Genomic DNA, 23,023 nt, shown 5'->3' with positions numbered 1-23,023 from the left:
AATGTTTTATTTACATACCTAAATAATTTTGTATTTAACCTTAAGTATTTTGCCGTATAGAGCCTAAGTGCAGTAAGAGCATGTAATTTACTTGGGAAAGCTACGCAAAGGACTCAACAAACAAGGATGTAGCACGCCCTAGTTTTACTCCCCATTACTTTTCACATACTTCAGTTTCTATATGGCAGTATTATCCTGTATTATTATAGTACTAGTTTTTCATCAACCTGTTGGATTTGATTTTGTGCATTTTTTCCGAATTGTCTATGCAATTCAATTTGTTCTGAACCGAATTTTCCTTAATTATCATTTTAAGTTAAAAATTATTATGTCTACTGTATATTATTTGTTTTCAATCTCAAATATCTTCCCACCATAATAAAACAGGTATAAATGAAATATTCTAATAATTTGTTATTTCCTATTTAAAAGTATTATATAAATATGTAAATAGAGTAGTATAAATTCACAATTTACAAGAAACACCAATAAAGCACATTTATTACATACCATCAAATATGTAATATGCATGTAAAATAGATTATCCATTATTTTGGTAAAGCATGTATAGTTATCCCCCGCTGTAGATATGGTTAATTAAAATCATATATGTAATTATAATTAATTACATTTAAATTCGCTTCTTCTCAAAAAGTGAACAAAGAATGTTTTGCTTATAATCAAATTAAATAAAAACTTGCAATCCAATAACAAATTTGACCTTAATATGTCATTTACATGAAGCCATTGATTAAAATTATGCGCCAAGCTGAGCCAATAATGGCCTCACATAAATAACCATTCTGAAACAATGCAATGTCTTCCAAGACAATCCAATAGGCACCATTTGTAGGCTATCACCTGTCATGATTTTTCTCTCACCATAGATCATAGTATTAACGGACCTTTGACTCTAGTTAAGTACTTACTGGAGTGCTGTAGCAGGAACAAATTTTAAATTTGGAAGTTCAAATTTTATTTGATACTGGTTGCTTAGTATGTATTGCCAGAATGGATAATCAATGTATTGCTAGAAAGAGAAAGATCCCTGCAAAGCTGTCATCCACATACATTTTGTGTTGCTTCATTTGAAAATTCAATGAATTGGAATAGACAACTTTACAATAACATTTACACAAGGACCTACTTAAGTAGATTTAAAAAAAAAAATTAAAAAAACTTTACAACTATGAATGCAATATAGCATCAATCATAATCGTCAAAATATATCATGGAACTGCCTATGCTGCTGTGAATGTGACATCTTAGAATAGAATTTGTCTCTAGAATCATTGTAGATCTGTCTTGAATCAATAAGTGACGAATTACCAACATTTGCTAAAAAAAAATATCACTTCCTAAACTTATGACTTAAACATTCTAATAATTACTCTAGGAGGGTATGGGGAAACCTCACTGCCAAGCAGAACTAGTCCCAAAAGAACATGGATGAGACATTGGATCCATTCTTATACATAATTCTAGCTGTCAATTTTTTTTATATTTTAAAAAGAACTCAGATAAGATGCATTGATGGGAAGAGTCAAATTACTGGATACGATAGACTTACTAAGTGTATTTCAAGTCTTCTTTTAAAATGAACAGGCAAATAAAACCGTTTCTGTGATCTATCAAAAACTTTTCTTAATGTATTTGTGAATGTACCATTACTGCATTGATATTATGTGTAATTTTACTTACTGTCTAGGTTCAACTTATGTAATATAAAATAGATAGCATATATTGTTTTAAGTAATTAAAGAATTATTTAGTTTGACATGTTCAATGCATACAAAATAATATCATACAACGCGTTTTACACAACTTTGTTCAAAATCAAATTCTACATTCTATTGAACCATCAAAAATAAAATATTCCTTCGAGCTTTCGAAACACATAAAACTAGTACGAATCCTTATCTTTATTCAACACGACTCCCGTCAACGCCTGGCTGCAATATTTGTATGGACGGGGGAGTCGTGTTTGACACACAGAATGTGTTAAACATGTCAATTGTATTTTTATGTGTATTATATATAACATCTGTGGGGCACTTATTACGCAGTGGGTCCTTAAAAAACATTCAAAAGTATTAATATTAACACATATGTATATGTGTATAAATTACTTGCCTTGTTTTATTAAATACGACTTAGACTCTTTGTCGTCACAATGATTTTTTTTTTAAAATCTTTTTTCACTGTGTTTCTGTTTAAAATAATTCTATATGGCTATTTCCAATCCCCAATTAATTAAAATAATACAAAAGAAACATTGATAGTGATTGCTTACAATAATTAATGATTTATAAATCTAGAATTATAATTCTAGAACAACTAATCTTGCATTCCAATACTATAAAACAACAATAATTTTGAAGTTACATACCTACATATTATATATCTTATAAGTATGAAGGGTTGAGTTCCAACATTTACATTTACATAAATAAAAAGAATGCTTCAATAGCTAAGTAAAGGCTGGCAATGCAAATTGTAGAATAAAAAATACACAAGTAGTGGTAGAGGTGTAAAGAATGGAAAGGAAATGTTTAGTATTTTCACATCCTTTAAATAAATAATAACACCCACTGTCAAACTCACACATTAGTTTATGATCACACCATAAGTGATTGTTTTTTTGTCTTCCTTGAATTGTTTGAATGGGTTACTATAGTCAATTACGTAGTATTCTTATCGTTAATAATTTGTACTAAAATTAACCAAATTAAAATCATGTATCCATTTTACATTGTACCTATATGATTGTGTTTTTTACTTAAGGTTTTTATATTCGAAGTGCTGAAGTGGTATCTAAATATATCAAATACTTTGCATTTTACCTTTTTTTTATTTGTTAAAAACTTTAAATTTTAGTGTCATAATTACTCAATGAACTTTACATGCTTTTTAGGCTATAGTATAGTCCTAAAATCAACTAATGACCAGTGTTATAATTGAATCATGACAGACTTTGTAAAGTGCATAAGTGCAAGCAAAACCTCTCTAACCAGAGACATATAATTGGGCAGTCAGGCTGGACCGTAGTATGAACTGGTATGTAGTTACTTTGCTAAGTATTCTGAAATTTTCATCGTTTTTTTGAGTAGCCTATAGAAAAAAAATTGAAATATGTATGGCTATAATTTTTCTAAATCGATCTTTTACAAAAAATCCGCAGAATCAGAATGGATAAAAATACCTAAAGAATGACATTCGTCTCTCTGTACTTAGTACTGAAGTATACCACCGTGCGACAATAAGACCATCTAATAGATATTTCAGAGCTACACAAAAAACTCTATACATAACTAAGTTTGGGTCACAATTGTACAAGTGTGATGTATTCATATAATTGTCAGTTTGGTTTGAAATGAACTAAGGTAATTTTTTCTCTCCTTATAACTAATGAATTCATGCTGTCCTTATCAATAGAGAAAGGGTGCAACTCACTATATTTATTCCAGAGATCTCAAAAAAGTTCTGAAGAACTCAATAATGTAATGTAATTAAATCACTACTGTTTAAATTATTTTACTTCGTACACTTAATTCTGTTTTGACATAGAAATATATCCAAAATAAAGATTGATCCATAAAATTTACATATTTATAATACCCATGAAAAATATGTATTTTTTAATGTGCTTTTTCTATGTAATGTACCATATTAAAACGGAACAATATGTGTAAGAGAATTGGATTATTTTATCGAGCCATGTTGATAAAAAAAGACTGTAAAAACAGAATTAAGTGTATATTTAAATATTACTCAAAGTATGTGCTGTCAGGTAGTATTTAATTTATAAAATATGAATTATTTGTTTTTTTGTTGCTGAATTTTCATATCTGTGCCTAATTTTTTTTATTAAAATTTACTCAATGACAAATAAACATGTATATCACAAAAAATAAATAAATTGCGTGCAACAATTTGTTTTACGTCTAATGGTTATAATATTGAAATTTATGATGTTGAATAATATAATAATATTGATGAGAGAACAAAGTTTTAAATAAATCCCTCCAAAAATCTAAATTTTACTGTGTAAATTTCTCATGTATCAAATAATGTCATAATAAATTGAGAAAAGGCTATTTGAACAGCAATTTTCATATTTCAAAATATTTTTTTATACAATATAGAATGCTTATAAGCGTCTCCCGTTCTCTACCAACAGTATGTAAAAGATGCTTTTAAGCATTTCCCACAAACAATGTACTCTTTTGTACACAAAATATTTTATCATATCGATGTGTTGCCAGGCGAAGGGACGAGTGACAGGTGGCTTCTTTTCAGAAGACAAATCTGAAGTGCTGTATATGTATAAGTTTGTGTTGTTATACTATTTTATAATAATTAGACAGAATAGGCCTCGAGTCTTGCACACAACCAATTGAGTTATAGTGCTTTAAACATGCCCTGGATAGTAGCCATTTTTCACTCACATCCCTTTGGCTGGCAATTATGTAATAACAATTGGATTTTTTTTTACCATTTTACAGCCTATTTTTAATTTTAGTAATGTGATAAATAGAAGACATTATCTTCAACAAAATAGATAGAAAGACTAACTTGCCTTCAGTAAATAAATTAAGTTAGTATTTGAGGGCATCAATTCCATGCGGTAGTAACGTTTTAACTATGTGGTGAAGATAATATCCAATTTATATCTGGACTTTAATTTCAATGACTGGCATTTTAAATAGGCTATCTGTCTGTATTTTCAGAAAGTTACAACTCATGGAAATAATAATTTATATTGAATGTTTTTTATTGAATAGTTACTTGTAGTTAAAACGTTGATTTCCATATGGAACTGACGCCTGGAAGCAATTTAGTTTATATGAAATTTACTTCAACGATGCCAAAATTAATTTTTAGAAAAAGTAAATGTAGTTACAGGATTAAATTTTGCTGAAATTCAAGGTAAAAAATGAGCAATTATTGTTAAGATTTCTTGCCTGCGCATTCTAAAAATTTAATATTATGTTGTGAATTATAAGATTTGTCTCGCTTGATTTTTCTCTGTATCCACAAGTAGAACTGTTATATGTAGATGATTTTAAATGTATATACCATGTTAGTAATAAAGATGCTGAAAATATTAATTCTTTTCTTTTTATAACCTGCATGACATGTGTTTATTACAACTGAGAATATTGGTCTGACTCAGGGGTCGGGAACCTTTTCATTTCTAAAGGCCACATTCATTTATCAGATTCAACATGAGGTCACATTTATAAAAATTTCAAGTAAATCAATCCATTACGTTTAGAGTTTTACAAACTCAAACATTCGGGAGCTGAATTTTCACACATATTTATTAAGATATTCAGATATACCCCTTTTTAACCTTCCCCTCCTGGTGATATGTATTTACTACTACTTGACTTTAAAAATGAGAATATCAATATAAATTATAATAGATACAGGTTCAGAATTTTTGTGTTCCTCCGTAATATAATTTTTTTTTTCAAAAGCCGGACGGTAAAATTCCGTGTAGTGCACAAGCTCACTAAGGGTGCTTGTCCACTACCCGGAATTCTGTGTAATTTTACCGTCCGGCTTGTCAGTTAGCGTTTTAAAACGACGATTGGCTTGTGCTTTTGTCCATCTTTGTGAACACGTTGCGCGTAAATTCGATCACGCTTAACTGTCGTCGTTTTCATTTTTCAAAACTGGACTGCCGGACGGTAAAATCCCGTGTAGTGGACAAACGCCCTTAGGTAACTGTTTTATATTCAAGTGTCTTTTAGCAAAACAGAATTTTAATTGAAATAAGGGAATTTGGAATAAGGATATAAATAAAACTCTTCATTGTCATTTATTTATTTATTCATTTTTAGCATGTTTTAAAAAAATAGATTACTCACCAATCATTTAATCCTAGAATCCATATTGCGTGCAAAGAATGCTGCTCCAAGGGATAACCTTTCTGAATATTGAATTTCTGCTGCATCATTCATATTTCAACTGTGCCCATTTCTTCTTCTCCATTGTTAGGGTATTATTTATTATTACCAAACTAATAAAAAAATGTTTGTGATATGAAAAATAATTTGTTTCATTAGGATTGAACTCGAGATAAAAAAAAAACTGCAAACTGTTAACACAACCGCTACCCATTTAACTATCAAATTCTATCAAGAGATCTTTTGATAGATGCATTTGATTACAATTTCTAAATATGAACCTGAACACAAGTTCATTAAGTAAAAGCTTGAAACCCGAATGACAATACTTAAAATTTCTAAATCAATTTAATATTTAAGAGTCTTAATATATCCCATTTCTAATATGTATTCACAAATAATTTTTTCATAGCAGGCATTTTTTATTACTTTGAAAATAGTGTTCAAAATATAAAGTATATCTCAAAACTATCCTACCGATTTACTTACCAAAATTGAGATATGAAAACGGATTCTGTATAGAAAAAAGAGATGGGGACTGGAAATAGGGGAGGGTTTGATAATGCATCATGGCATTTAATGGATGGACGTGTTGAAATAAAAGCCTTTCACACCGTATCAAGATTTACATGTTTATTGGCAACATAAATCCTTCATACACGGCATGTTAGGGGTTTGGTCGGGTGGGGGGCTCTACTTGTCCTCGGGCTTGGAGAAGACGAGCGTGTAGCCGCACTTGCCGCAGTAGTGCCGGTCCTCCATGGCCGCCATGAACACTCCGGCCCCGCAGCGCTCCTCGGGACACTCCCTCCGCAGGCGGTGGATCTTACCATTCTCGTCCACCTGACAACCAAACAAAAAATCTCAATTTCACTGCCACCTGATATCTCAGGTTTATCATATATCGAGGTTTTCAGTGTCGTCTTATGATACCAGACACAGAATTACTATACTGCCATGGGATATCAAATATTGGTACACTCAAAACATTGTTGGGTAATATATCCAAAATAAAACACAATTTTTTTGGATTGAATTCTACATTTATTTATGTATATCTTAATACGTGACGCGTTTCGTCTTCTCAGGACATTATCAAATACTCAAGTAAGTCTGAGTGTTTGATAATGTCCTAAGAAGACGAAACGCGTACATACACGTATACATAAATAAATGTAGAATTCAATCCAAAAAACCATGTTTATTTTGGATATATTACCCAACAATTCAATATGGAATTCTACTAACTGTCTGCAGTTACAATAAACACTCAAAACATATTGATAAAAATTTTTGAGTTCACAATTGACAAATTTGACAGAATATGGCGTGTGTAGGGAGGCGTGTAATATTATCCTAGCCCTTGTCCATACCAAATGGAGCCAAAGGGCTCTGCATCAACAGTGTTATAGTGATTGTTAATTACATAAAGCCAAGGTGATCAGTTACATACAGCCAAGATGATCCTGCGCTTCAGGTACCAGTCTCAGGTGACATTAAATAATAAAGTGAATAATCTTTATCTTCTCGTCTTTATTTTATCCCTCTAGGAATGGAACCCGGGACTTCCAGCATGCTAGACACGCTAACTACTAGCATTATGGAGGCAGACGAATATTGCATTCGATTTAAGTTTTGTAATGTCATTTCTTGATGGAACTGCGTTTTACGTAATAAAATAACTTACGAAAACCAAAATTAAATATACTGAAAATAATTAATAATAATAATAATAATAAAACCATCATCCGCACCCCAATGGTGCATAGGGCACTGCTTCATATAAACGCAGTGTTATCTTGATCGCTTACACATGAAAGAAAGGTGATCAGCCTTCCGCTTCAGGTACCAGTCCAGGGTAATATTGAATAAATATCACAGTGAAAAAATCACTTATAATTAAATAAATATAATAATATATTTAGTTAAATAATTATATTATATAAAATATCGGACTGTAAATTAAAATAATGAGTCGATTCCAATGTCTTTTAGCATATTTATTTCATGTTGAGGCATCGAGGAACATTCTAGATTATGGAGAAATGGTCAACCGCTATTCGACGTACCTTGTAGTATTTGAGTACAGCTAGCTTGACCTTCTTCTTCTTGTGCTTGATCTTCTTGGGGGTGGAGTAATTCTTCTTCTTGCGCTTCTTGGCTCCACCACGAAGCCTCAGCACCAAGTGCAGTGTGGACTCCTTCTGGATGTTGTAGTCCGACAGGGTGCGCCCGTCCTCCAGCTGCTTGCCAGCGAAGATCAGTCTCTGCTGATCCGGAGGGATTCCCTCCTTGTCCTGGATCTTGGCCTTGACATGTTCGATAGTGTCTGATGGCTCCACCTCAAGGGTGATGGTCTTGCCCGTGAGGGTCTTCACGAAGATCTGCATGGTGACGCCGTATGACTAGGCAATTCTATCAAGGAAATAAACACAAGAAATAAATATGCTGTAAATCCATGCATACATTTAACAATTTATAATTAAACATATAGTTGTCAGGCAGTTTTTTTCATCAACCGCGACCCTAATTATACTCGGACAGTCTGCCGCCCAACCCTCAGTATACTAATCACAAGTAACCGAAAACCAAATTCCCTTGTGTACTATATTTTTTGGCGTCACTTGCACTCTACCAAAATTAAGCAAATAGAATGCTTATAAGCATCTCCCACTCTCTACAAACAGCATGTAGCCACATACTGTGGGTAGAAAGCGGGAGATGCTACCAACAGACACTTTTAAGTGTCTCCTGCAAAACAATGTGTTAACTGAGTTACAAAAATACACTATTTTTTTGCATGAATCAAGAATATATACTACAACCATATTTTTTGTTGGTATGTTAATTTGGTATAAAGTCATAGTAATAAGTCAATTAATGTGTTAGAAGTTTATCAATAAAAGACAAGTATGGAATGAAAGGAAAGCCTTTATTCAGAATTGCTTATAAAATACACCGGTACACAATACGAGACAACTTAAACTAGGAGCACAGCGTTAATACAACCATCATTCTCGGGGTTATTAGTGACCTGAGCGTACTTCCCCCAGATGACCTTTCCAGACTGCGTGACCAAGCCCAGTTCTGAGATGTTGATTTCGATGACGGTTCCTTTGGTGATGACTCCGAGGCTGGTGAACATGGGCGAGCTGGGGTTCTTCTTGACCCCGATGATGGGCAGGCAGAATGTGGCTTTGAGCTCCGGGTGGGTGACGTGCGCCTTCTTGAACCTCAGGGCCATGGGCCGAATGAAGCGCTCAAACTTCGGCGGTTTCCTCGTGAAGCCTTCTCCTACAAACGTGACCTTTGTGACCATCCTCTTCCAAGCCTTCCGTCTTGTTTTTCCGGAGCTTAATACTTTGAATACTTCCGCGTCGGACTGCGCTCTCACTTTAGGAATCGGAACGTCCCATTTGCCCGCTTTTTCTTTTCTCTTTTGCTTTATCATGTTCGAAAGGACTTTGGCTCTAGATTGGATGTCTCTGTCGAGGAGGTAGACAGGTACGGCGCCATCGGACACCTTTTCTGCTTTTTGTTTTACATTCTTCTCTTCGTGGGCTTTGATCTTCTTCTTCATCTGTATCTTTTCATTCCTGCGCTCCTTGTTGAAGAGCTTGGCCTTGATTCCTCTCAGCTTGCGAGCCTTCTCCGCCCTCTTGTGCGGCTCGCGAGCCTCTCTTTTCCTTTTCCTCTCTTCATAATCGAGCCTCCTTCCGTACAACTTCTGATGACGCTCGATATACTCGTTCTGCGGCATGTTGACTCGACCTGCAAAACGAACGGAATAATTTGAGACCCGAACGCTTCGTGCAGCCCGAGGTCACTTCAGATGTTGCGAGACTAATTTTCACCACTCTTTTGAACGCTACATTCGCAGAATAATGAAAACTATTGACATTCCTGAAAATGACTGGGTACAAGCGGCAAATTCGTTTAAACGATAAATTTAACATCATTTCAAAAAGAAAGCGCAAAACACTTACCGGCTTATACACACAGTTTAATTATTCCACCGCTCGCAACCTGAAAAACCTCGAACCGAAAGTAATTCATATAATTTAATGCTCAACACGAGTATTTGACGTACGACCACGCGGTGAAATGGTGCAACACGCAAACGCGGATAAATCACCGAATAATCAAGTGAAGACACACAAACATATATCCTAATTGTAAAACATTACATTGCTACAGATTATAGAACTTTTTTAAAGGAATATAACTCTTAAACTTAGAAAAATATCACAGAGAACTAAATCCACTAACCTTGCCAACATCCACGCAGTGAAAAAGAATAGGAAACGGAAATAGCGAATCAATCAATGAACTACAAACCTGGCAACCCTGGCAATAAACAAATTAGTAACAAAAATATTTATTATAAAAATGGGGCAAGTAGTAATATATCTTGCAAATGTTTTATCCTGTCCCATGAGAAGGTTTATTGATAAGTAATTTTAAATATTTGGAAGAATAGTATTTTAACATTTGAACGTCATCTTACCAATGATATTTATGATAAGACCAAAAAAAAAATATTTGGACACCAATTTGTTTTTCCAACCGTACTTTTATTTGACATGTATAATATTTTCAATGTTTTGCGTTTCAGCATCTATTTTAAATTTCATATTTTTGTTGGTACATAGGTCTCTTCTTGGATTACAATTTCTGTGATGATCAATTTATTTATTTCATGGTCAGTCTTCATCCGTATTTATCCTCTGCCCGTCTCTCCAACTCGGCGTACCACCTATAATGCACGTCAAAGATAATTTGGTCCATGTAGGTTAAGCAGGATCGTCCTCTGTAGCTTGTTCATTCACACATGCCTTCGTAAAAGTGGGCCTGGGTGTTTTATATTATGGCTCATCCATTTGGCTCGCTGTTGCGTTACTTTATTTGGAAAGCATCTAGCCTCCCCAGCCCTGATTAAAACCTCATTGTTTTCTACGTGTTACGATCAATCCCCAATATTCGTCAGTAACACCACATTTCAAACGCCTCCAACCGCCCCGTTGTGCCCATAGTAGGTAGGTAGGTCTAGTAGGTGTTTATTCATTATAGTAACCCTGAACGATTTGTCATAGATAGACGTAAAAAAAATACACAAAATCTTTGATATTACTGCTACTGCCAATTTGTTGTCAAATTTGTTGGAAAATAAAAGTTTTCTATTTACCATCTTATGTTATTCTCGTGATAGTGAATCAAAGTATTTTTTATGGTAATTTGCGATACGAGCTCTGTTTCTAATCTGTTTTTAAATTAATATATTCGCTTAAACTAACTTAAATTCACTTTTAGGTTATCCTCAAGAATAAAACAATTTCCGAGACTTCAGCCTCTCAAATTATGCCCTATTGGTACTATGATAAAAGAGACCTACAAAACACTCCATCATATCTCGATGGCATCGATAGCGAGACGGAGAGCCGCTACAGGAAAGAAGGTGCCCGGTTTATTATCGACACAGGAACGAAAATGGACTTGGGATACAATACGATGGCCACAGGAGTGGTGTACTTTCACAGATTCTACATGTTTCACTCGTTCCGCACATTTCCTAGATACGTGACGGCCTGCTGTTGCTTATTTCTGGCCGGGAAAGTCGAGGAAACTCCCAAGAAATGTAAAGATATTATCAAGCAAGCCAAGTTGCTGCTCACAGATTCCAAGTTCACAACCTTCGGGGAGGACCCTAAAGAGGAGGTCATGACACTAGAAAGAATTTTATTACAAACTATAAAGTTTGATTTGCAAGTTGAGCATCCATACAGTTACCTTTTGAAATATGCAAAGTGTTTGAAAGGCGACAAAGCTAAACTCCAAAAGATGGTGCAAATGGCCTGGACCTTCGTCAATGACAGGTTAGTAAAGTAAAACAATATTTTGAGTGTGTCCAAATACTTGTTCACAAAATCTGGATTATCTCCAATTACAGGAGTTATTTTCATTATAAGCTTAATAATAAAAATGAAAATGGTATTTTCTGGCGTTTCTCATGTGTGTGATTATAATCCAGGATTCGGATCTCACGTACTAATATAAGAGTTTCTGCTTAATAAAAAGCTTCTTTACATCTCACCAATAGATGTCTCTAGTGAAGTTCTAGTGATTCAAGAACAAGGTTTCTAAATTAGTTCATTCATATATATATAGAACTTCCAAGAATTTGAGTAGTGTGGTTGTCAATAATGGGTAGAATTGGTGAATGTTACACGTGTGTAAAGTGATCACTTAAACCAGCCTATGACGGTCGTCAGCCCCGTAAATGCCCAGACTTCTTCCATATTCTTCTTCATCTTTGATGAGATGTCAAAAAATTATGAGTAAAACAATGTTTTATATTCAATACAATTATCTTTTTCTCTATTTTAAAACTGAAACATTTAATTAATTTATTTAATACACTCAACTAAATATTCTTCAAAATAAAGTATTTAAGGTTTGTTCGTAAGAAAAGATCCTTTTGAATTTTTAAATGATCTATCCGCTGAACAAGCACTTGGACGTAGCATACATCGCTCTCTCCTTTCAACAATGTAAAAAAATGACAATTTTCAATTGTGCATGTTTTCGGAATGCCCAAAAATGTACTATATACCAGCAAAAGTGGCACATTTTTATCTTAATATTTACCCGCTACAGGGCAGAAAGTGTTGTTTTTGCATTTTGAAGAAAAGCTATTGTTTAATTATTATTTTTAAATATACTAAATATTTTTCAAATTGAGAAAACACACTCAGGTTTTACCTAAAAAGATCTGTTGCACAGTAAAATGTTCAAAAAGTGGCTTGATATTTATTTTTAATACATTTTAAATTTTGAAAATTATCTCCTGAAAAATCAAGTTTTTTGATACATGACGTTGAAAGGAGTGAGCGACATCTATTTTGTATATTAAAAGCATTGTTAACTTGGTAATATAACACTCTCATTTATGTATTAATTTTAAATCAAACACAGATATTTTGAGTCTACTAAATTGTATTTTATTAACAAAAACACATAAAAAATGTATATTGTGACAATTCTACAAATTAAACGCAAAATCAATAAATAAATAACATTACACTCTCCTTATCATTCATCGTTCACTATGTGTTGTTCGCAGTGTTTGTTATGCGAGGAATCACTGTAATAATTATTGGTACAATGGAACCTCATAAGGAGCATAATTCGTTCCAGAATCTTACTCGTAAAGCGAAACATTTTTTGTTTTGACTGGCGTGGAAGTCCCGGCTCACAAGTGAATGTCGTGAAAAGGGGACTTGACCTTTTCTGTAACTCATGCGAAATGTCGCTCGTTAACACGATGACTGCCACAGCATATTTCAGAATTCCGGTCTAAAAAGCCAATTTCATACATTACAATAAAAATATTCTTTTGCTTCTTGATTTTGAATAAATTTTTTACAATTTTTTTTCTTGAATGTTTTTCGCTGGTACTTTGTGGCACATTTTATAAACTTTATAAAATTGAACAACTTCGTTTTAACCACTTTTTTATTATTAGTACACTATAACCTACCGGTTTCATTATCAGGATCAGGGTTTATTAAATTCCAAAACATTAAAATACTCATAATTAATTACATTCCCTTATCCCTTGTCGAAACCAGTAGGTTAAAGTGTACTAATAATAAAAAAGTGGTTAAAACAAAGTTGTTCGGTTTTATAAATTTTTTATAATAATATTTTCTGTTCATTTATTAATAAATTTGCTGTTCATTTAAGCCAGCATTGATTTATTTTCTCTTCCCAGAAGCCATCTATCCATATTACCACTGATATACTAGGAATTTTATCGTAGCTGCTGGAATACAGCAAGTAAAGTCAGTCCGAGATAACTCGTAGTCGGTGTCCTAGTAAAGAACGCAATCTATGAGTTACCTCGTAGTTGGCAGTCAACGTGTTAAGGTGGGGACTGACCAGGGCATTTCGTAACGTAACATTCGCGGAGAGCATCAGACTCCGGTTGGAGCACTCGGAACAAGCGGCGAGCAGCTCGGCTGGCTGTACTGACTATACGAATACACGCATAACGTGTTACGTTACGACTAAATGACTGCGGTCAGTCCCCACCTTTAAGGGAGCTACTTTTCAATTTTTTTGCTCGTATGAAAGGTTCCATTGTATTTATGATTAACGGATTATCTTTTCTTTAGTTTATGTACCACTCTCGCCTTGCAATGGGAGCCGGAGGTGATTGCAGTAGCGTTAATGTTCCTGGCGGGAAAGTTAAGTAAATTTGAGGTTGTGGATTGGAATGGGCGTCTCTCGAGGCACACGGCGTGGTGGGACATGTTCGTAGAGGATGTCACTACAGAGCTTCTGGAAGATATTTGTCATCAAGTGAGTACATTACATTTGTATTCAATGGAGAAAATCATAGGATACATTGTTTGTATATTATCATTTTTTTTATTTGGCAGTCATGAGAGGATGTTTCTGTCAGTGTCAAGCCTTATTTTTATTAACAAACAAAATAATAATAACAATTAATGAATTTTATGTTATATTTAATTTTGTACTGACATTTCGTGGTGGAACTGCATTTTATATAATAAAATTACAGCAATATAGTTTTTTCCACACTTATTTTATTTGATCAATGACTGTTTTTTGTCGTTATCAACATCATCTCCAGTCTGATAATGACGCAAATATATTTGTATTCGATGAAAACATCTGTAGTTTTCGAAACTAGTCGTGTGAAATAAAACCCAATATGTGGTCTAATACAAGTATTTAGTTTTTAATAATCAACATGTCATTCCGCAAAGTTTATACCAAATCAATCAATAATTATAATTTTTACCGTCCACATTTTAATCAAATGTACTCGATTTAATTAATGTAGGCCGAATAGTTTATTTTATGTTTTCCTTAATGTCAGTTAATTATTATTGTTGTTATTATTTTTTTTTCTATCTCTATCTCTCCTTATATCCATTATTTATTGTCATTACAATGTATTTTCTTTTTGTTGAGCTAAAATCACTCGTAAACGAGTGCAGGCTTAGTAAAAATAAATCAATAAATAGTACAATTTTGTCATATTTTAAAATTGGGTAAATCTTTTCAGGTATTGGATCTGTATTCCCCGCAGTCGTCTTCGGGTGGCGGAGACAGTCCGACGCTTCCGCCCCTCGCATTGAAAGTGGACAAAAAGACCACCTCACCTCCGCAGTCCATTTCCCCTTCCAACCCGCCCGTGGCCGCCAAGCCGGTCAGCGTCAACACGCCCATCAAGAACGGCCAGGACCCCAAGGGGGAGGTGCAGCCGATCAAGACCATCGTCGGAGTAGACTCCGCCAGGTTTCAGTACCCGGGTAGCTTTGGAAACGTCCCGTCGTACCCGGCGGTGTTTCCTCCTCCGGTGCCCGCGGCTAGCTCGGCCCTGCCCCCTCTCGTGTCCATCCTCCGGCCCCCCGCGGGGTTCTCGGAGCCGCCGCCCTCGCACTACCCTCCCGGAGTGAGCCTCCCCCCTCCCAACTACTTCCCGCCCCCGCAGCCCGTCAGACCCTATTTCCCTCCGCCGACGTAAGACGCAGTGCCTACAATTCCAATGTCAAATCATATTATCTATTTTTACTTGTGTATATATTTACATAAATCATTTTTGACCTAATAAAACTAAGCTGTAATTTCCAATATGATTTCATTAATTGATTCGGCAGTCACTTTGTCATAAAATCTATCCATTTTTAATTTAAATTTTACTTAGTAAATACCACCATTTCTTAAAATCTACTGTGACACGTGTTTCGATGCATTCCGCATCATATTTGCAGCATACGGTGTTTGAAAATGATGCGGAATGTATCGAAAACATTTCACAGTAGATTTTAAGAAATAGTGGTATTTACTAAGTAAAACTTAAAATAAAAAAAAGCGATTTCATTACTTTATATCATAGGCATCCTCAAACAATGTTAACTCAAAAATATGAAATTATGACTTAATGATGCAATTATAAAGTTTTCAATGTTCTATAAACTAAATGTAAAATACTACCTCAAGGGCGCTTAGTAGTTTGAAATGTCATGTTATTGTGGTTTTACAAGTAAATTCAACTTTAAGTTTAATAGCGGGTATTTCATGTAAGCTCAAAGAACCGTTTAAAGAACTAAGCTCACCGTTTAAAGAACAGGGATTTTATAGTTAATGTTTTTTGCCAGTATACCCATGATATATATTATAAGTTTCCTTGAGCATTATTTATCACAGTACATAAAAGCTTAGCGGGAAAACAGAACGAGAACGGCCGAAAAAGACTTGGCACGATCAGATCAATCAGAACCTAAAATCTGGTGGTGTCAAAAGTCTGCGTAATCAGAGGGCATGTATGACTAGATTTATGGATGTAAAGGAAGCTAGGAGTGTATGTCAGGACAGAAGATTGGGCGTTCCATCCTCTATGCCTACCCCTGCGGAGAAACAGCGTGATGGTAGTAGTAGTAGTAGCTTCTCAATTTTACATTTCTGACATCTCAATATAGATAAAGAAGTATATAAAAGTCTGGGTATTTACAGGAGTTATGACCTATCATAGGCTGGTTAAGTGATCACGTTAATAGAACATTTACCAATTCTATCTATGATTACCCGTAGTTGTCAATCATGGGTAGAATTGGTGAATGTTACATACGCGTAAAGTGATCACTTAACCAAACCTATGACGGTCATAAGCCCTGTAAATGCCCAGATTTCCATATTCTTCTTCATCTATGTTGAGATGTCAAAGATGTAAAAAATAACTTCTATAATCCAGATTTGTTAACAAGTACATATTTACACACTTAAAATGTTGCTTCTCAATTTGAAAGGGACCAAAATGCAATAGATATTCATTTTTTTGGCAAATTATTAGATAAAAGGCTTTAAATAAAGAAGAAACAAGGGTTTAACATGTGTTTATTATTAATTCAAGTACATTTGGGTAATAATAATATAGTTTTGATTATAATATTTGTCAAACTACATACGTGCAAACATGCATAATACATTTACGTATCAAATATAAATATTTAACAAATTTTCAATACTTTACAGTCTGGGATCACATTTCTGGTAGTGCCGTATACACGCATCTGAGCATTCGCGACAATCCGCCAAATTCAACATTTTATAATAAAATGGCAGCATTAAACCTGCTAATAAGGTATTGGATGGATTATAGTAGTATGGGAAGACGTGCATGATATACAATAGATAAACATTTTTGTGTGTAAAAAAGGCAGTACACAAAGTCTTTGGCTAATATTAAATTTTAGTAGGAAAATATTCTGTGTATTTTTTATTATGTAACTACATAATGGAAAATCCGTGGAAAATAAAACCATAATAACCATGGCACCTTAATATTGTCATCGTTTATGGGCTTCTATTTTATTTGTTCCTATCATCAATCGGGAATGATACAGGGTGGCGGAAAATTGATTAATTTGTGATTACCCAATTGGAAAATATAATAATTTTTAAAAATGGCGTGGTGCACATCGATCATATTTGACATTTGTGAACTAGACAGCATAGATTTGTATACAAACAGATTGATAAAACGGGCACAAGTGTGTATCAACACTGGCAGCAGGCACTTGACGGATGTCATCTCTTCCACTTAACAGAAAAAATATATAAAGGTCCAAATAAAGATTTACATCACTCTATATATTTTTATTTTATTTTTTAAAAAAGCTATCCAAAATCAAATTGGATAATTAATTTGCGCCACTCAAAATCTGTAGCTGTCTAGTTCACTAATGTCAAACATGATTTACGTACGACGCCATTTGTAAAAATTATAAAGTCTTCCGTTCTTAATTTTGCTCCACCCTGTAGAATAGTCCTTTTAATCAGATACTTTGCAAGTCAGTCTGGGGTGCATTTAATCATTTGAATTAAATAGCAATACAAATGTGAACATGTGCAAATTACAAACTCTCCAAAAACCAAAACATGCCATGTTAGGGGCGTTTGTCCACTACACGGAGTTTTGCCGTCCGGCACGTCAGTTAGCATTTTAAAACGATGATTGGCTTGTGCTTTTGTCCATCTTTTTTCGGATCGGGGCTCTTGATCAACACGTTGCACGCAAATTCGATCATGCTAAACTCGTAGTCGTTTTAATTTTTTTAAACAAGACTGCCGGATGGTAAAATTCCGGGTAGTGGACAAGCGCGCGAGGCATTTCTATCTGCAACTGAGTCAGAAATGTGGAGATTTGGATAAGAACAACCAAACAAAGTGCGTATAGTTGTATCGAAGACAATGGGAATGGGTAGGGAATGTATCCAGGCGGGAGAATACTTCCAGAGTGATCAAGTACTCCAAGTCTACTCGGAAACCTGGACCAACAAATAACACGGTAGGCGGATGATATAGTGGGTCAAAACAGAACCAAAAAGACTAGCACACAGTGAAGAATACCTTCAAACAGCAGCGGGTGGATTTAGACTGAGAGAACAAAGTATTACCGATTGATGACAGTATTACCAAAATAAAAAGGCAACCATTAATTTGATAGTTGATGGACCATTAAGTTTTGAAAATATTCAATTAAAAACGTTATAATTAATAATATCTTCAGATCTAATCAAGACATCGTAATATTCAATAAACTGGTTTAAATAACGTTAAAATAGAAATACTATACATAAATACTGCTATGGCTAAAAATAATAGAAAAGCAATGTCAAAATTATTTTACATAAATATCTTACATAAATACAAGTTTAAGAATGGCTCAAAGAAAATTAAAGATATATAAGAAAATAAAATATTAAAAAATAAAATAGCGACCATTAAAACTATAACTTATATAATACTGAAATGATTTAATAATTTACAAGTTTTAACTTATGGGTAAAATGTGAAAAATGTTAAAACCACAATTAATTTAAAATGACTTAGAAATTTACATTTCAATGAAATGCAAACTACGTTATTACTTAACAAAAAAGAAGAAAAAAGTCCTTTAATATTGAAAACTCAATGTGACCATAATTAACTTGATAATTTTTTATCTGACGCATTTCTTTCTGGTCAATTTTGAACCGTATACATACGCATGTTATAATTTTTCATTCTTTTGCATTACATAGTTTTATTATTACATATAATAATAGAATATCCAAGGATTTATATATGGAATCCTACTATTTATGTATATTTATGGACCAATTGTTTTTATATTAAGCCACCACGGTAAGTCAAAAACATTTTTAACTGTAAAGGTATATTAAATACTATGAAGTAACATTTCCAGGTACTTGATGAAGGCAGAATAAATTTTAATGTAAAAATATTTTTCTGCGATACCTGATATGGATGGAAGAGTACATTTTTTATAAGAATAAATATTCCTTAAGGATATGTAATATTTTCTGAGTTGGGGGTGAGTAGGACTAATATTACATAAGGTTGTGATATATTTTTACTAAAATTTAAAACTATCACTGGATTTCAAAATACATACATGGTTCAATACTATCCTAAACATCCTAACTGTAAAAGGCCTCAATTTAAGGTCAAAAGGGGACTTTATCATCACAAAACTTACTTATTCATCAGTCTATGGAGCAAATATCATCAAACTTGATTAACAAGGCATGTAGTAAGAAATGTGGACTACTAATTGTGTTTAGAATAGATTATTTAGAATACTGTTATTGTAATATCCTTATATAATGCAGATAATTTATTTGTGCACATAATTCATAAATCTAAGAGTATATGCTTGATTTTACATATCGCTCACTCCTTTCAAGAACGTCATATATCAAAATTCATACATTTTCAGCTGTGCATGTTTTCGGAATGCCCAGAAAATGTACTATATCCCAGAAAAAGTGGCATATTTTTAACTTAATATTTACCCGCTACAGGGCAGAAAATGTTGTTTTTGCATTTTGAAGATAAGGTATTGTTTAATAATTTTTTTAAATATATTAAATATTTTTCAAATGGACAAATAACCTTCATGTTTTACCTAAAAAGATGTGTTGCACACTAAAAAGTTCTATAAGTGGCTTGATATTTATTTTTAATACATTGTGTTATATTTTTAAAATTTAAAAACGTTCTCCTGAATCAAGTTTTTTGATTTATGACGTTCTTGAAAGGAGTGAGCGATATATGTAGGAACATAGCTATGAAGTTAGTGTCAAATAGCTCTTAGCCTAACAGCACTAATCTTTCAATGTGAACTTTGATACGATATACAAGAGGATATCACATAGATAACAAGAAAGGTCAATGAAAAAACCATTTGTATTAAAAATAAATCTTCTTCCTAGCTCCATCCCAAATTATCGTCTTTGTAGACTTTTAGGGTCAGCTCTCCTAGTCCTCAGGTTGTAGGTCCTTCTATCATATACAATGTCACCTAGGTCATGTATTGAAAATAAATCCGACATTAAATAATAAAAATTGAATTCTACGCCTTTTTAAAAAAGATTTTAGAGGGTTTATCAATGTGATTTTTATGACTATGGCTGATTGATATTTAATAACAAAACAAAAATACACAGTGTAAGTAGGTAAGTCAAGCAGATAACCTTCAAACCGATTGTTTCAGTCAACATTGATGTACAACGGAATCATTTTATCATATTAATGTCATTTATCACTTGATTAGTGCTGTCAGGCTATGAGGTCAGGTTGTATATTGTACTTACATATTATATTATACAGTATTTTAGATGGCTTAATACTTAAAAAGTTCTTAAAACAGATAAATGCAGAATAAGGTTTGCTTTAAAATTACAATAATTTATAATCAAATGAAAAATTTCATAATATCATGATTGTAACTGTAACGGGGCAAGGGTACGATTTACGTTTTTAAACTTTAGAGTTGTGTTGAGTGTTTATTGTGATAACCCCCCCGGCTCTCATCATTTTCAAACAATATGGAGAATATAGAAAAATATTAAGAATTCAAAGATTGTCAATCAATCGACCACATAGTGAAACTATTAATCCGCTGTGCCAACAGCGCCTGTCAATTAGTTTAAATCATCAATGAGACATTATAAATGTCAGTCACTCCAATTACTAGTATTCATCAACATGTCACACCAACCATCAACATTTATGAACATGTTGCTAATTGCGTCTATCACCCTAGCCCCATTAGAGTACCAACAATTCATTTAACATGTATTATCAGGTCAAATAACAAAAATGTGTTGTTTTCAATGACTAGATACTATTCTCAACCCTAGTTTTGGCATATAGAATTGATGAGACTCATTTTTACACATTCACTCTGGAGCAGTATTTTTAATATTTAGAAAAACATTTATGTAAAATAATTTGCTGTCACACCTTTGTAAAATCTTAGTTTATAGGTAGATAGTGGTGAAATATGTAAAAATTACAAGTCAATAGAAATTATCATAGGATCGTGAGCACAAATAATTGTTACTCCACTACTTCTACAAAAGGCGATTTGAAAATTTGCTACTTGTTTTCAAAATCATTGATCAGACATTGTTTTATTATGACTAGAGCTTAATATAACAAACAATACTTTAATACGTACATATTTTACTGTGTGTGCAGATAGAAATAAATGTTTATAACTTCAAACCCTTAAATCTCTGTCCGGACATGGTTAGGAGGATTTACATAGATACATAGACATAAACTAGGTGGTTATATATCTGCCGATTCGGTTGGTGACTGTAAGAAAAATTAAAACCACCACTCCCCGTACCAATTTGTCCGTCGTTCTTTATAATTTGCAAAACATTTTTAAATACTGCTCTCAGGTTGAAGTCCAGTTAACACCAGGACAGAGTAGCATGATGGCACTTCACAAGACAGACTAACTAAATACACGGTATTGAGCTTTTTCTTTTATCATCATTACAACAGTCATAATGAAATAAAAAATAAACTTTCGAGAAATATACGCATTTGCCAGAACGTCGCATAGTTTAATTTAAAAACTTGCACGTTGGCTTTAATTCATTTCGCGAGTTTCAAAATGATCGTAGAATGACATCTAAGTGCCAACATAAAGAGTTGGTATGAAGTGATAAAGAAAAATGACATTTATTGTTCCGGCATTCATTTTTTGGTAAGACATAATCAAATTATAAATAAAACACTCGAGTATTATATTGTTACGACTAGTTTTGGAAGCTACAGATGCTTTCATCTACAGGTTTGAATAGAAGCTAATCAATAGTAATATAATACTTACGAGAAAAAAGATAAAAAACAAGTGTTTTATTTATAATTTAAAAATGTCAATAAAATGAAAAAATATGATTAACTTTCTACAATGCCATATAGATGTTGCTTCTACGATTTTTTTAAAACCCCCATATATAATCATCATGTATGTAAATTGTATAAAATTCGTGTCATCCCATTTTTTTTTTACGATTGTAATATAATACGTGCATATTATATTATCAGTTGAGATCCAACTGATAACCTCTTGAAAGATAAAATTTTAAATACATCAAAACATTTCGTCCATTTACAATTTACACGCTATGCTACGGTAAGTATAATAATTATCATTTAAACATTTGTATTTTTAAAAATAAAAACACCTCTAAATAATAGTGAGTTAATCTGAACATTGCGTAATCTTGTCATTATTGAAATAAAATACTAACAGTAAAACATGTCATATAAATGCTTTGAAAAACAAATTATTTTGACTGACACCACTCCTTGATGTGCAACTTGTCATTTAAATGATATGATGCCACTCCTTGCACATTATAAATGCTGTATTTACATAATACAGTAACCCGCCCTATAACGTGGAGATAGGTTCTGCATTTATCAGACACTATAAGGGGTTAACGTTTTTAAATTATTTTTTACATTTTAACGAACAGGATTGACTTGACCGAATATACGGATCTACTACATTAAGGTGGGAACTGACCGGAGAATTTCGTCGTAACGTAACATTCGTCATCGGATTGAGTACTCGGAATGTGCTCGGCTCGCTGTACCAATGCTCGCATTGTAACATGTTACGTTACGACGAAATGACTCCGGTCAGTCCCCACCTTTATACGGGGGACCACCACTATAGGAAAAAAAATTCCCGCAAACGTTATAGG

General features: G+C 33.4%; 3 protein-coding genes across 6 annotated transcripts; 1 reads left to right on the top strand and 2 right to left on the bottom strand.

The window, feature by feature from the left end:
* Nucleotides 1–6,526: 6,526 nt before the first annotated feature.
* On the bottom strand, nt 6,527–10,211 carry RpS27A (ribosomal protein S27A). 3 transcript variants are annotated; one of them, XM_088265021.1, is made up of 3 exons: nt 10,103–10,211; nt 7,985–8,330; nt 6,527–6,758 (listed from the first exon to the last, which is right to left on the bottom strand). In XM_088265021.1, exons 2-3 carry the CDS (start codon nt 8,303–8,305, stop codon nt 6,609–6,611), a joined length of 471 nt encoding a protein of 156 aa, XP_088121147.1. In that variant the 5' UTR covers nt 8,306–8,330; nt 10,103–10,211; the 3' UTR covers nt 6,527–6,608. The 3 variants fall into 3 exon arrangements, with proteins under 3 accessions (XP_088121147.1, XP_088121146.1, XP_088121145.1); XM_088265020.1 differs by having other exon boundaries at nt 7,985–9,686; nt 10,185–10,211; XM_088265019.1 differs by having other exon boundaries at nt 10,185–10,211.
* On the bottom strand, nt 8,829–10,211 carry Ip259 (NSA2 ribosome biogenesis factor-like IP259). Of its 2 annotated transcripts, none has more exons than XM_088265017.1 (2): nt 9,902–10,211; nt 8,829–9,686 (listed from the first exon to the last, which is right to left on the bottom strand). In XM_088265017.1, the coding sequence occupies exon 2, from the start codon at nt 9,673–9,675 to the stop codon at nt 8,896–8,898; it is 780 nt and encodes a 259-aa protein (XP_088121143.1). In that variant the 5' UTR covers nt 9,676–9,686; nt 9,902–10,211; the 3' UTR covers nt 8,829–8,895. The 2 variants fall into 2 exon arrangements, with proteins under 2 accessions (XP_088121143.1, XP_088121144.1); XM_088265018.1 differs by having other exon boundaries at nt 10,185–10,211.
* Nucleotides 10,212–11,038: 827 nt separating this feature from the next.
* CycK (cyclin K) lies at nt 11,039–18,682 on the top strand. The gene is made up of 4 exons (XM_088264990.1): nt 11,039–11,145; nt 11,226–11,788; nt 14,090–14,276; nt 15,010–18,682. Exons 1-4 carry the CDS (start codon nt 11,143–11,145, stop codon nt 15,469–15,471), a joined length of 1,215 nt encoding a protein of 404 aa, XP_088121116.1. The 5' UTR covers nt 11,039–11,142; the 3' UTR covers nt 15,472–18,682.
* The last annotated feature ends 4,341 nt before the right edge of the window (nt 18,683–23,023 follow it).

This window comes from Brachycentrus maculatus, unplaced genomic scaffold, assembly GCF_059751285.1.
Source record: "Brachycentrus maculatus isolate JH-2025_06_01 unplaced genomic scaffold, ASM5975128v1 h1tg000241l, whole genome shotgun sequence".
Taxonomy (NCBI): Eukaryota; Metazoa; Arthropoda; class Insecta; order Trichoptera; family Brachycentridae; genus Brachycentrus; species Brachycentrus maculatus.
This window is presented reverse-complemented; position numbering and strand designations above follow the sequence as displayed.

Bases quoted from the DNA above. Each gene is read 5' to 3' on its own strand.
- RpS27A (XM_088265021.1), bottom strand. From the start codon at position 8,305: ATGCAGATCTTCGTGAAGACCCTCACGGGCAAGACCATCACCCTTGAG. The intron at 6,759-7,984 runs GTACGTCGAATA...TTTGGTTGTCAG, and splicing joins CTGTACTCAAATACTACAAG to GTGGACGAGAATGGTAAGAT.
- Ip259 (XM_088265017.1), bottom strand. From the start codon at position 9,675: ATGCCGCAGAACGAGTATATCGAGCGTCATCAGAAGTTGTACGGAAGG.
- CycK (XM_088264990.1), top strand. The intron at 11,789-14,089 runs GTTAGTAAAGTA...TCTTTTCTTTAG, and splicing joins TGGACCTTCGTCAATGACAG to TTTATGTACCACTCTCGCCT. The intron at 14,277-15,009 runs GTGAGTACATTA...AAATCTTTTCAG, and splicing joins TGGAAGATATTTGTCATCAA to GTATTGGATCTGTATTCCCC.